The sequence below is a fragment of the Dipodomys merriami genome, unplaced genomic scaffold, assembly GCF_024711535.1.
Source record: "Dipodomys merriami isolate MVZ:Mamm:240054 unplaced genomic scaffold, mDipMer1.0.p SCAF_263, whole genome shotgun sequence".
In the NCBI taxonomy this organism is placed as follows: Eukaryota; Metazoa; Chordata; class Mammalia; order Rodentia; family Heteromyidae; genus Dipodomys; species Dipodomys merriami.
The window spans coordinates 678,608-690,878 of NW_027204082.1; the positions used below are offsets into that span (position 1 = coordinate 678,608).

Sequence of the window (12,271 nt, forward strand, 5' to 3'; positions counted from 1 at the left end):
TCTGTAAGAGCAGTAATGTGCTAGGTGAAGAGAACATGACATAGAATGTCTTCAGTTGATTTCTTTAAAACTATAACTACCTTTCTAGATTGATCATATCAGGTTGTTTCTCCATGGGACATACAGTAATAGAAAGGTATGATTTGTTAGGCACTCCTGGCTCATACCTGTAATCCTGACTACTCAGGAGGCTGAGATCTGCGAATCATGTTCCAAAGCCAGCCAGAGCAACAAAGTGTATAAAACTTCTATTTCCAATCAACCATCACCAAAACAAAACAAAAATGCCAGACGTGATGCTGTGATTCATGCGGTAAAATGTTAACTTTGAGTGAAAAAGCTAAGGGACAGTACCCAGGCCCCCAGTTTAAGTCCCAGTACTGGTACACACACAAAAACAATCATTTTAAGCAGAAAATTAAGATTTTTGCATTGCTTTTCCATATTTAATCTAGCATATATAACAGCTCATCTTGATTTACCCAAAACAATCATGTACTTTTGCCAATCAAAATGTGGGTATAAAGAATTTCCACTTTTGGGCTTGGAAGGTGGCTCAGTGGTAGAGCGCTTGCCTTGCATTCATGTGGCCCTGGGTTCGATTCCTCAGCACCACATAAGCAAAAGAAAAAAGCCAGAAGTGGTGCTGTGGCTCAAGTGGTAGAGCACTAGCCTTGAGCTGAAGAGCTGAGGGACAGCACCCAGGCCCAGAGTTCAGGCCCACGACCGGACCCAAAAAAAAAAAAAAGAATTTCCATTTTTTATTTGTTTCTTAGAACACCTTTCTAAGTCACATTAACAAATGGTAAAAATGACTTTCAGATGTATACCTTATTCATGTTGAGCAAAGGGAACATCTCCTGAATTTGTTCAGGTTCAATGATGTACTGCTCTGTTGCATGCCAGCCAGTCCGCGTCATCTGATATTTAAATTCATCTACCCTTACCGGAGTTGTAGCAATTCTGATACTGCCTGGCTGATGAAATCCCACCACCTATGATAATAATTCCAATGAAATCCCATAAGTAAATAATTATTATTGCACTCAAACACAGTTCTCTAATGCAATATATAAGGAAAGAAATTTACTATGCACTGAAAAGATAAGGGCATGAAATATTTGTGTCTTACAAAAAAGACATTCATCCAACAACTGTTTACTAAATGCTCCTCTGTGCCAGACAATACTCTTAAGTCCCAGAGATACTGAAAGAGAGGCAAAGCCCTTGCCTAGATTGAGTTGTTAGTGCATAGGTAAAGTTAAGACAGCTCTGTGCACCATTATAATAATTTAGACAAGTGCTTATGTGCACACTGAAAGATCATATGAAAAGAAAAAGACAAGCTAGGCACCAAAGCTTATACTGTAACCCTAACAATTCAGAAGACTGAAATCTGTAATGATTCAAAGCTATTCCAGACAGAAAAGTCTGTGAGACTCCATCTCCAATTAGCCAGCAAAAAGCTGGACTGGAGGTGAGACTCAAGTGGTAGAACACCAGCATGAGCAAGCAAGCTGAGCAAGTACGAGGTCCAAAATTCAAATCTTGGTACTGGCAGAGGGGGTGGGGGAAGAAAGGAAAGAAGGAAGGAAGGAGATAGGATTGAAAGAGAGATTGTGAAATATCAAAATGTTGCACTGTTGTGACTGTGAATTGAATTAAACATGCATTTGCCATTTATTGAAGTTCTTCCATTTGCCAACACCCTGAGTTACAAAGATAAAAAACACAGCCCTGGCCTCAAATTGCTCAAGATCTGTCAGGAAAACTAACCAGCCAAGAAACAATAGTTCTCTGGGTCAGATCAGAAAAGTGTTTGCACAAACACTGTGAGAACCCAGAGATGTTCTGCCCTGCTTGGGAAAGAGGGAAAGAGTGTCATTTCACACCAAGGCAAACAACAAAGAAAAAGGAAAGCAACAAAAAGGAAGAAAGAGTGGTTTGAGAGAGCTCAGCATATTCCATTTAGTAAACATACTAACAGGGAGACACACGGCGAAAGAAAATATGGGAAAGGCACGCAGAGGTGGGCCAATGAAGGTCTCACATCTCAGGCAATGGACCTTCATCTGCCAAATATGGGAAGCTATGTTTTCAGCAAGAAAACAGGATGAAAATGTAAGTATCCTTTAGCCTGAGCCTATGGCAACTCTGCTTGCCACTTCATTTTGCAAGTACAAGTCAATATGAAAAGGGATAAAAATAAAAGTAGAGGCTTTGAGTGGTGTACTTTTCAAAGCTGAATTTCAATCTGGCACTCCATTGTCAGATCCTATGCAATCCAATTACTTACAGACTCTCAGTTCTTAGCTTACAGATATAGTAACTGGCTAAAGATATTTTTTAAAGCTGCTTTTTATTCACTCTTCATCAAAAATATTAAAACTGGTTAATTACACAGGTAGTACACTTGAAATTAGGTTGATTTTAAAGCAGGTTTTAAAGCAGACTCTGGAGCTTCTTTAGTTTTCACTCTAGTTCCCTACCTCAGTTAACAGTACACACATCACTGGTATCAGACACACACAGCCACTTGGGATGACATGTCCAAACCATCAGACAGCTTAGCTATTTCAGACAATTCTAAGTTAAATTCACTTACCTGTCCAGTTTCTTCCTCCAGTTTCTCATAAAGCTTGATGCTATAATAATGTATTTTCTTCAAGTTTATTCCAGGATGAAAGTAAGTTGTTAAGCCTGCCTTAAAAGTAAAGAAGAAAGAAAATACATATAAAAATAACATTCTTAAAATGTTGATCATTTATCTTCTAAGCTATAATTTAGGGTTGCTAAGAAACAGAAAAGCACCAACCAATGCTTGGGATGAGGCCACAGTAGCAACAGCTTGAGTTCTGCAGAGCAAAAAGTTCGTGGCAGGATACACAAAGTATGAACCGAGGTACTGACACATGCATGAAGCACCTGAAAATTACTAGGGAAAGGATTGCCTGGAGATTCAGAAATAGGATGAGTTTGATGGGAGAGTTAAGAATGTTTTCTACAGTTGAATATCCTTTATCTGAAATGCCTGGCACTATAGATGTTTTGGCCTCTAGATTTGGGATACGTGGTAAAGAAAGAGGTTGACATAGTTGCATATGCATACATAATAAGGAACTTTTGGGATGGGACCCAAGTCTATGTGAAAAGAAATTCATTTAGGTTTCATATGTCCCTGATACACACCTGAACTTTCAGGCCATTGTTTTTTGGTTTTGGTTTTGTTTGTTTTTGTGGTCCTGGGGCTTCAACTAAGCTTGAACACTGTCCCCATGCTTCTTTTTGCTCATGGCTAGCATTCTACCACTTTGATCCACAGTGGCTTTTTCTGAGTAGTTACTTGGAGATAAGGGTCTCACAGACTTTACTGCCTGGGCTGACTTCAAACAGCAATCTTCAGATCTCAGTAGCTAGGAGAATAGCTAGGATTACAGGTGCCCAGTTTCAGGCCATTGTATTTTATACAATATTTTAACTCATATGCATGAAAGAAAATCTGTATACACTGAACTATTGGAGGCCAGGTGTAGGATTTTTTTTTTTTGCCAGTCATGGAGCCTGAACTCTGGGCCTGGGCACTATCCCTCAGCTCTTCAGATCAAGGCTAGCATTCTACCATTTGAGCCACAGCACCACTTTTAGCTTTTTCTGCTTATATGGTGCTGAGGAATTGAACCCAGGGCCTCATACATGAAAGGCAAGTGCTCTACCACTGAGCCACCTTCCCAGCCCCCAGGTGTAGGATTTTCTACCTTTGATCTCATGTCAGATCTCAAAACTGTTCTCCTTCTGGAGCTCAGATTTTTAGATTAGCAAAGCTCAGTTTATGTTAGGAAGAGTCTGAGTAAAACATGCAATGTGGGCTGCAGCCAGTGAACCATGGCTGCAGCCCCTTGACCAGCAAAGGGTTTCCCTTGATCTACTCCCCACCTTTCCCTTGAATAGAAGTTCTCTTGTCCTTTCCTGAAATTGCCTATTTTAAGAACTAGAAAACTCCTTGTAATTAGAGCCTGCTGAATAGGTTGAATAGACTTTTATGGAAGCTAAAGCAGCTCCATATGCAATAGTGGCACCCCACAAGTATTTGTTGAATAAATGTGGATTAATTACCCTCTGGAAAAGATTTCTAAATATTAGGTATGCCAAGACTTTTTTTTAAGTGTTTGAAGATGATTTATTTATTTATTTATTTTGCCAGTCGTGGGACCTGAACTCGGCCTCGGTGCTGTCCCTGAGCTCTTCAGCTCAAGGCTAGTACTCTACCACTTGAGCCACAGCACCTCTTCTGGCTTTTTTTTTCCTGCTTATGTGGTGCTAAGGAATGGAACTCAGGGGCTCATGCATGCTAGGCAAGCACTCTACCACTGAGCCACCTTCTCAGCCCCAAGACTTTTTTTTTTTCAATTGTGGCAGTTGTAGTATTCAAAAAGAATCTAGGCAATGAAGCAAATTCTCTTAATTATCTAGGACCTCATTTTGCAGCTAATTTATCTTTAGAACAAAATCTGTTGAAAATAAAGTCTATTTAAGGATATTTATACAGTTCTTCCATAGTAGTATTGGGCATTATGATTCTCCAAAGCTTAAAAACATTCCCATTTAAATTTACTAATCATCCTTTATGGGCCAGAATTCCAGGGATTCTTTTACTTGTTCAGGCATCTGGACATTTGCACAACTATGTTTTTCACATACAAAAATAAAACTCCAATTCAGTTCACTAGTCAGGGCATAACAGCATAACACAGAGTAGTAAAGTTTAGAACTCTAAGTCAAGCTTTCTAACTCATAGCTAAGCACCGATGTTTGAGGTTTAATAACAGGGATTATATAACCCCTGTTTTCTGAACAGAGAACCCCTGGATCCCAATTTTGTCTTCAGTGTCTACTCTATCTGTTGATGAAATGGATAGTTACAAATACTGGTGTGAAGTTCTGATCACCAACCATATGTACTTCTCCAGAGCCTCTCAGCCATATAACCCAGGTGAAGGCAGACTTCTAGAAAGCTCTATTATCCATCTAGACTTACCTATGCCATACATTCTCTTCCTCCCCACTCCCAAAATTAGGACCTAATGATCTTTCATCTGAAGGAATCACATGGATTCATCTTTGAAAAAGTCTTATTCCAAATATTTAGCCCAACAAGATGCAGGGCTCAGGAGGCTGAGACCTGAAGAATGGAAGTGTGAAGTGAACACAGTCAGGAAAAGTCTATAAGACTGTATCTCCAACTAATCAGCAAAAAGCTGGCCTGGAGATGTGGCTAGAATGCAAAGTGGTAGAATGTCAGTACATAGACAGATAGAAGACAGATAGCTGATAAGTAAATGGATTATAAACCTTTGAATAAGTTAAAAATTAATGAATCCTTTTAGCATGAATGAAGATTAATAAGAAGGAAAGCTGGAGTTAGAGTCATCAAACTAAATACAGCTAAACACTAAATACAGTGTAATGGATAGTGTCTAGTGGTACCAGTAGGAGTCCTAACAGTGTTCTCCCTAACAGTCCTCCCAACTTCCAAGAACCTGCCTCAGAAAGCCCTGAGACAGCAGAACTAACTCATCCTTTATCAGTAGTTCCAAATCTACTCAAAGGTTTGAGAGTAACCACTAAAGCATGCATATTTCTTTGTTTACTTGTGATATGTAAATATATATTACTGTGTTAGTTGAGATTATAAAATGTGCAAAACCACTGGAATGAGGGAGATACTTTAAGTAAATTTTCTGTTGTTTACTGTGTAGAAAAGTCTTTGAATATTAAGCTTATTAACCATACTCTAGGAAAAGCTATGTGATTCAAATACTTTGTTATTAAACTACATACACCAGATTACAGTTTGAATCCAGGGTGTGATGGCCTGATTCTAGCTTTGCTGTACTTGAGGCTGGTTTTAATGGCTGGTGCTGTGGAGAGTGATCCCTGATCCCTCCCAGTAATTCATGGACCTAAGAAGTACAGTGTTGTCTTGGCCATGCTCACTTGGTACTTCTTCCTCCAACCTTATACAAAGATTTCTACTGACACTTGGCTGTAATATTCCCTGTTCTCTTGTCCATTAATGTTTGTGACAAATTGGACTACATTACTTCTTTGCATGTATTTTAAATAACTGGGGCCAGATCCCACTGAAACTCCTCATTCAGTAAAATTTTAAATGGTTTAAAAATCTATCTCTTGCAGACAGTCATGTTGACTTATCCCTGAAATTCCAGCTACTCATGAGGTATGTTAGTAACATGGTTTGACAAAAACTTAATGAGAACCCACCACAATCAATAAGCTGAGCATGGTGGTGTGGGTCATGGTCTTAGCCATGTGGAAGGATCACAGTCTGAGGCTAGCACTAGGAAAACACCTCAGAGATCCTACCTGCGGCTCACTGTGTGAATCCTCATTTCAGACCCAGAGGCTCAATGATGCCTATTCCCTGCAAAACAACACAGATCCTCAGCTCACTTGCTTTGTGTTCCCTTTGCTTAAGGGAAAACTATTTTGCATAGTTAACTTTGATCAAGACACTGACACTTCAATATCTCTAAACCTGTTGTTTTTTTTTAAGGAGTTGAGATTAAGGGTATATTACTTTTTATCCATTGGGGATGTTTAAGAAGCCAAATCCCAGGGAATCTTGTAATCTAGTCTAAAATATTAAATGAGTGTGTAAATGAAAAAATAAGTCATTCTAATATGAAGGGGGTGCCTTCTCAACAATCAGTTATAGAGAGTTGTCAGCCATCCTTTTCCAATCTGTTTCTGCTGGCCTTGATTTCCTTCTGCTTGAATGTTCTTGGCTAGATACCCTCACAGCCCCTTTGTCCCGCCCCTTGCCTTTTGCTCAGTGCTTCCTGGTCTCTGCTTTTACTGCCACCTCTTGGAAGAAACCTACCTATATACCTCACCCTCTGTCATTCGCACTTTGCTCTATGGTGCTGATTTCTCTCCAGCACTGTCTGGTGCTTTCTAAACTCCAAGAAGCACCAGGGACCAGGGCTGTATGCTCCATTCTCCGCTGCATCCCCACTGGAACATTCCAGGCTAGTTTGTAGATTCATTCCTTCCTAAACTATACTGAAGCAGCCTACTGTCCTCTATGGCAAAGGTTTAAGAGAGCCATAGAGAAATACAAGCTGGCTCTGGGAAGTTGTGAATGGGAAGGAAGCCTGGTACCTGATTTGGGGCACAGGCCCCTGTGGAGGCTTTACTTACTGCGTGCCAGGTGGATCCAGCCGTGAGCTCCGATTTCTCCAACAGGACCACATCTTTCATGCCTGCTTTGGCCAGGTGATAGGCCAGACTTACTCCCACACAGCCACCTCCGATTATCACAGTTTCTGCCCTGTCTTTCCATTTTGTTTCTGTGGGTGAAGAGAGCTTTTCCTTTCTGGAAGAATACAAATTTTAAAAGTGGTAACTATACTTAACTTTAAATGCAGCAGTGGTAATCACTAGATATTATGTTGAAAATGAACTATACAACTCATGGGTGAGAAGGGAGAACAAAAACTGGGAGAGAACAAGGGAAAGGGTGACAAAAAGAAATATACTCTTTACCTGACTTATGTTAACTGTAACCCCTCTGTACATCACCTTCATAATAACAATTTTAAAAATTTACCCAACTTTGTTCTGATTAATATGCTTTCCCAGTCCCACTCTAGTGATTGTGATTTGTGTTTGGTTAGCTAGACACCCAATCTCTGACTAGGCAACCTGGGTTGGGGAGAAAGAAACAGGTATTTGGTCCATCTCATAATGACTCTGATGCTTCATATAGCTAAAGAAATGAAGAGTCTCTCTTTTTCTCTTCTTCCTCACCCCTTTTTCCTCATGAAAGACTTCAATGAATATATTTATTATGTTTAAAAAAACACATTTATAACTGTTTTGTTCCATGAAAAACCACAAGCATCATTAAGTTGAGCACCTGTAACTCTCGGATCATCTTGGCCCTCCAACGCTTCCCAGGTGCAGTAGAATGTTCTGCCTCTCATTGTTCCCTTCACTTTGCACCTGCTTCTCTACCTTGCCTATCCTTACTGATTTTTCAGTAGTTAGCATTACTTTATGGATCTGTACAACTAGCTGGGCTATAAGCTTCTTCTTTGTTCTCCTCTGCTTTTTTTTCTTTTCTAGACAGGCATTTGAACTTGGGGCCTCACCCTTGCTAGTCCGGCACTCTATCACTGGAGCCACATTCTAGCCACTTATGCTTTATTTTGGAGATACAGTCTCTACCTTTTTGTTCAGGTGACCTTTAAATACAATCCTCTCTTCTCTGCTTTATACATAGCTGGGATTACAAATATCAACTACCACACCTTGTCTCATCGTTTATTTTAATGCGACATTGTTCCAGGCTTAGCCAACAAAGCATTATTTCAGTTGGTTCCTGGATGCTTTAGACATAATTAAAAATATTCTTAAGAGCATTTCTTTATTTTCTGGTGACACAGTAAATTCCAGGATTTTTGCTTAACTGGATTTTTAAAATTTGTTTTGGTTTTTGTGTTGGTACTGGGGCTTGAACTTTGGGTCTGGGCTTTTCACCTCAAGGCCGGTACTCTGCTACTTGAACCACACTTCTACTTCCAGCTTTTTGTGGTTAATTGGAAAGACTCATGGACTTTCTTGCCTGGGATGGCTTTGAACTGCTATCATCAGATCACCACCTCCTGAGTAGCTAGGATTATAGACATGAGACACTGGGCCATGGCTACCTTTGCTGAGTTTTAAATTACTTTAATCATTTCCTTGAACTCAATAAGAAAACAGTAACATATACAGAAATTCACTACTTTGGATAGAAATTCATTCTTAAATGGACTAAAGATATCTTTGCTTGAAATCCATACAAAAATGACCAATGATAACAATTTTAAAGGTTCTTTTGCTGTGTGTTCAAAAGAGAGACTATGATTTATTTTAGTAGAGTGGTCAAGTGAAAGAAGAATAAAGAATGTCAGTCGGGTATCTTAGGATCAAGCCTCAGTCCCTATCTAACTGATCAACTTTCTTAGAGTGATGTAGATAAAGAATCTCAACACCCCATCTGCCAAAAGGGGCCACAAGCATTGTCTAGTTCACAGTATTCCTTCTGCTTAGTATGCCACAGTAGGTTCTAGACTGTGCAATATATATTTTTTGGGGGGGGGTCCAATCGTGGGGCCTGAACTCTGGGCCTAGACGCTGTCCCTCAGCTCTTCAGCTCAAGGCTAGTGCTCTACCACTTGAGCCACAGTGCCACTTCCAGCTTTTTTCTTTTTGCTTATGTGGTGCTGAGGAATCGAACCCAGGGCCTCATGCATGTAAGGCAAGTGCTCTACCACTGAGCCACCTGCCCAGCCCCATGCAATATATTTTTAAAATATCTGGACAGTTGTATTAAATCTTTCTGGAGTGCCAGGCACCAAACCTGGAATCCTAGTATTCATGAGGCTGAAATGTAAGGATCATGGTTCGAAGCCCACCTTAGCAGAAAAATCCCTGTGAAACTCTTATCTTCAACTAATCACTCAAAAACTGGAAGTAGAGCTGCGCAAAATAGTATAGCACTATCCTTAAGCAAAAAAGCTCAGAGACAGCACCCATGCTCTGACTTTAAGCCCCACAACCTATTAAAAAAAATCCTTCTGGAAGTAGTTGAGAATATCCACACATATATTAAAAAATCAAATGGAGTAGAATCCATGGCAGAAAACAAAACAAAACAAACAACAATAAAAAATGCAGGTCATACCTACATTTCCTATATTAGAAACTGAAATATTTATTTGGCCTCTTTGGCTAAGTGTTTGTGAAATCAAAGATATTGATGTTTTGGGATTGAGTCAATACAAATTATTCAGCCAAAATAAATTAGCATACTGCTTTTACATCAACTTTAATCTCAGAGCCAACCTGCATGAGTTAACAATACATGCATGACTTCCAACTATTGTAGGAATCATAGTCCTTACAGTGACCAAAACTCATACTCAACAATGACTTCTGACTTGCAACATCAGATTTACTATTTCCACTTGTCTGTACGCTTTTGTTACAAATTAAACAAAGACATATACAAGTGTACAGTAAAATGTATTTTGAGGTAGTCCTAAATATTTGATTTGCCCAACTAGTTTCAAACAAATCAGCTCAAGCTATTAAATTTGTTTCCTTTTGTTCTACATGGCATGTCACTATGATGGTAAGTGTTGTGATGTTTTGAGGTGTGCAAAGCACTTTCACATGGATTCTCTTGTTTAGAATTCACAGTACCTTGGGAGTTAGGCAAAGCGGGCCTGATTATCTCCATTTAATAGAGACACATAAGTGTTGGGTCACATCCTGTGTAATTGATGCAGAGGGAACTATAATTTGGTGGCTATTGTATTACTAGTACCAGACTAGCCTAGCACATCATAGCTACTAAGTAAATATGTATTCAATTGAAGGATGATGGAATTCAAAAGTAGATCTTTTGATTCCAGAAATTAAGGGCATAGTATGTAAAATAATAATGGAGTCAACTAGTAACAATGTTAAGGTGGTCTTAGCCAGTAGCCTTCCTTGCAGACTGAATAATCTATTGACACTACCACACTACGAAGTCAAAAAGATGCTCCATATTGTTCTGTTTAAATATAGAACCATTAAAATAGGAATAGCCACTTTCACCTGTCAGACTTAAAGACACACACCAAAATGTGCAAAGCCTAGAAGCCATGAAGATGAAGGAAGAGCTACACTTGTAGCAAGAATATACTGACTTGCCATCTTTTGGAAGTTTGTTCATATTTTTCGATCTTTCAAATGCATATGATCCTTTACCTAGTAATAGTTTCTTTCTTAAATACTGACTGTAGAATCTCAAGTGTGACCAACAATATATGCTTACAATTTTTCTTGTGCACATTTTTGCAGTAAGAAACAACTGGAAGCTGGACACCAGTGGCTCATACCTGTAATCCTAGCTACTCAGAAGGCTGAGATCTGACTATTGTAGTTCCAAGCCAGCCTGGGCAAGAAAGCCCCTGAAACTCTTATCTCCAACGAACTATCAAGAAAAAGTCAGAACAAAGTGGCTCTGTAGTTCAAGTGGTAGAACACTAGCTTTGAGCACAAAGAGGCTCAAGGAGAGTGCCCAGGCCCTGAGTTCAAGCCCTGGGTCTAGCAGAAAGAAAGAGAAAGAGAGAAAGAGAGAAAGAGAGAAAGAGAGAAAGAAAGAAAGAAAAGAAAGAAAGAAAGAAAGAAAGAAAGAAAGAAAGAAAGAAAGAAAGAAAGAAAGAAAGAAAGAAAGGAAGGAAGGAAGGAAGAAAGAGGAAGGAAGGAAGGAGAGAAAGAAAGAGGGAAAGAGGGAGAGAAAAAGAGAGAGGGAGAGAAAGAGAGAGGGAGAGAGAGAAAGAGAAAGAGAGAGGGAGAGAAAGAAAGAAAGAGAGAGAGGGAGAGAGAGAAAGAGAGGAAGAGAGAGAGAAAGAGAGAAAGGAGAGGAAGAGAGAAAGAAAGAAAGAAAGAAAGAAAGAAAGAAAGAAAGAAAGAGGGACTGGGAAGGTGGCTCAGTGGTAGAGCGCTTGCCTTGCATGCATGAGGCCCTGGGTTCAATTCCTCAGCATCACCTAAGCAAAAAGAAAAAAGCCGGAAGTGTCGCTGTGGCTCAAGTGGTAGAGTGCTAGCCTTGAGCTGAAGAGCTGAGGGACAGTGCCCAGGCCCAGAGTTCAGGCCCCACGACCGGACCCAAAAAAAAAAAAAAAAAAAAAAAAAAGGAAGGAAGGAAGGAAGGAAGGAAGGAAGGAAGGAAGGAAGGAAGGAAGGAAGGACAAGAGAGAAAGAGAGAGAGAAGCAAGAAGCAAGCAAGCAACTAGAAACGGTCTAAATGTTAATAAATGGACTGTTTAATTATGGTGGGAATATTGACAGGATGAAAAACTATGCAGCAGCTGATTTTTTTAAAGAGCAATCAACATAGGGTGATATGAAACAATCTCCAAGACAAGGGAGAACTCAAAAGATAAAGTGAAAGTCAATCAGAGAAGCTGACTTGAGCCTGTGCTTCCTTCCCACACCAGGTCTCATGGATAGAAGCCCGCACTCGCTGTGGCCTGGGGAGGGCAGGGGGCTGGAGGGTCGGCACACAGGAGCCTTTCTTTCCATGCGGTTTCCCTTTGTAATTAGCTGATCATTCAGTGGGGCAATTTCAAGCCTGTTTCGCGGAGACTGAATCGCTCCTAACTCTGAAGGCTGACCCACCACCAGCTCCCAGCCCCACGGCCGGCCGCTG

General features: G+C 40.1%; 1 protein-coding gene and 1 non-coding gene across 2 annotated transcripts in view; both read right to left on the reverse strand.

The window, feature by feature from the left end:
• Positions 1-12,271, reverse strand: part of LOC138837134 (dimethylglycine dehydrogenase, mitochondrial) — a 63,280-nt gene that overhangs the window by 50,669 nt on the left and 340 nt on the right. Inside the window, exons 2-4 of the mRNA XM_070035924.1 lie at positions 7,222-7,396; positions 2,606-2,704; positions 831-995 (exon numbers count right to left, since the gene is read on the reverse strand). Of these exons, the coding sequence (XP_069892025.1) occupies positions 831-995; positions 2,606-2,704; positions 7,222-7,396 (439 nt within the window). The remainder of the gene's footprint in view (positions 1-830; positions 996-2,605; positions 2,705-7,221; positions 7,397-12,271) is intronic.
• LOC138837149 (small nucleolar RNA SNORA40) lies at positions 9,957-10,083 on the reverse strand. The gene has a single exon (XR_011375204.1). It is a non-coding gene; the product is annotated as a small nucleolar RNA SNORA40 (small nucleolar RNA).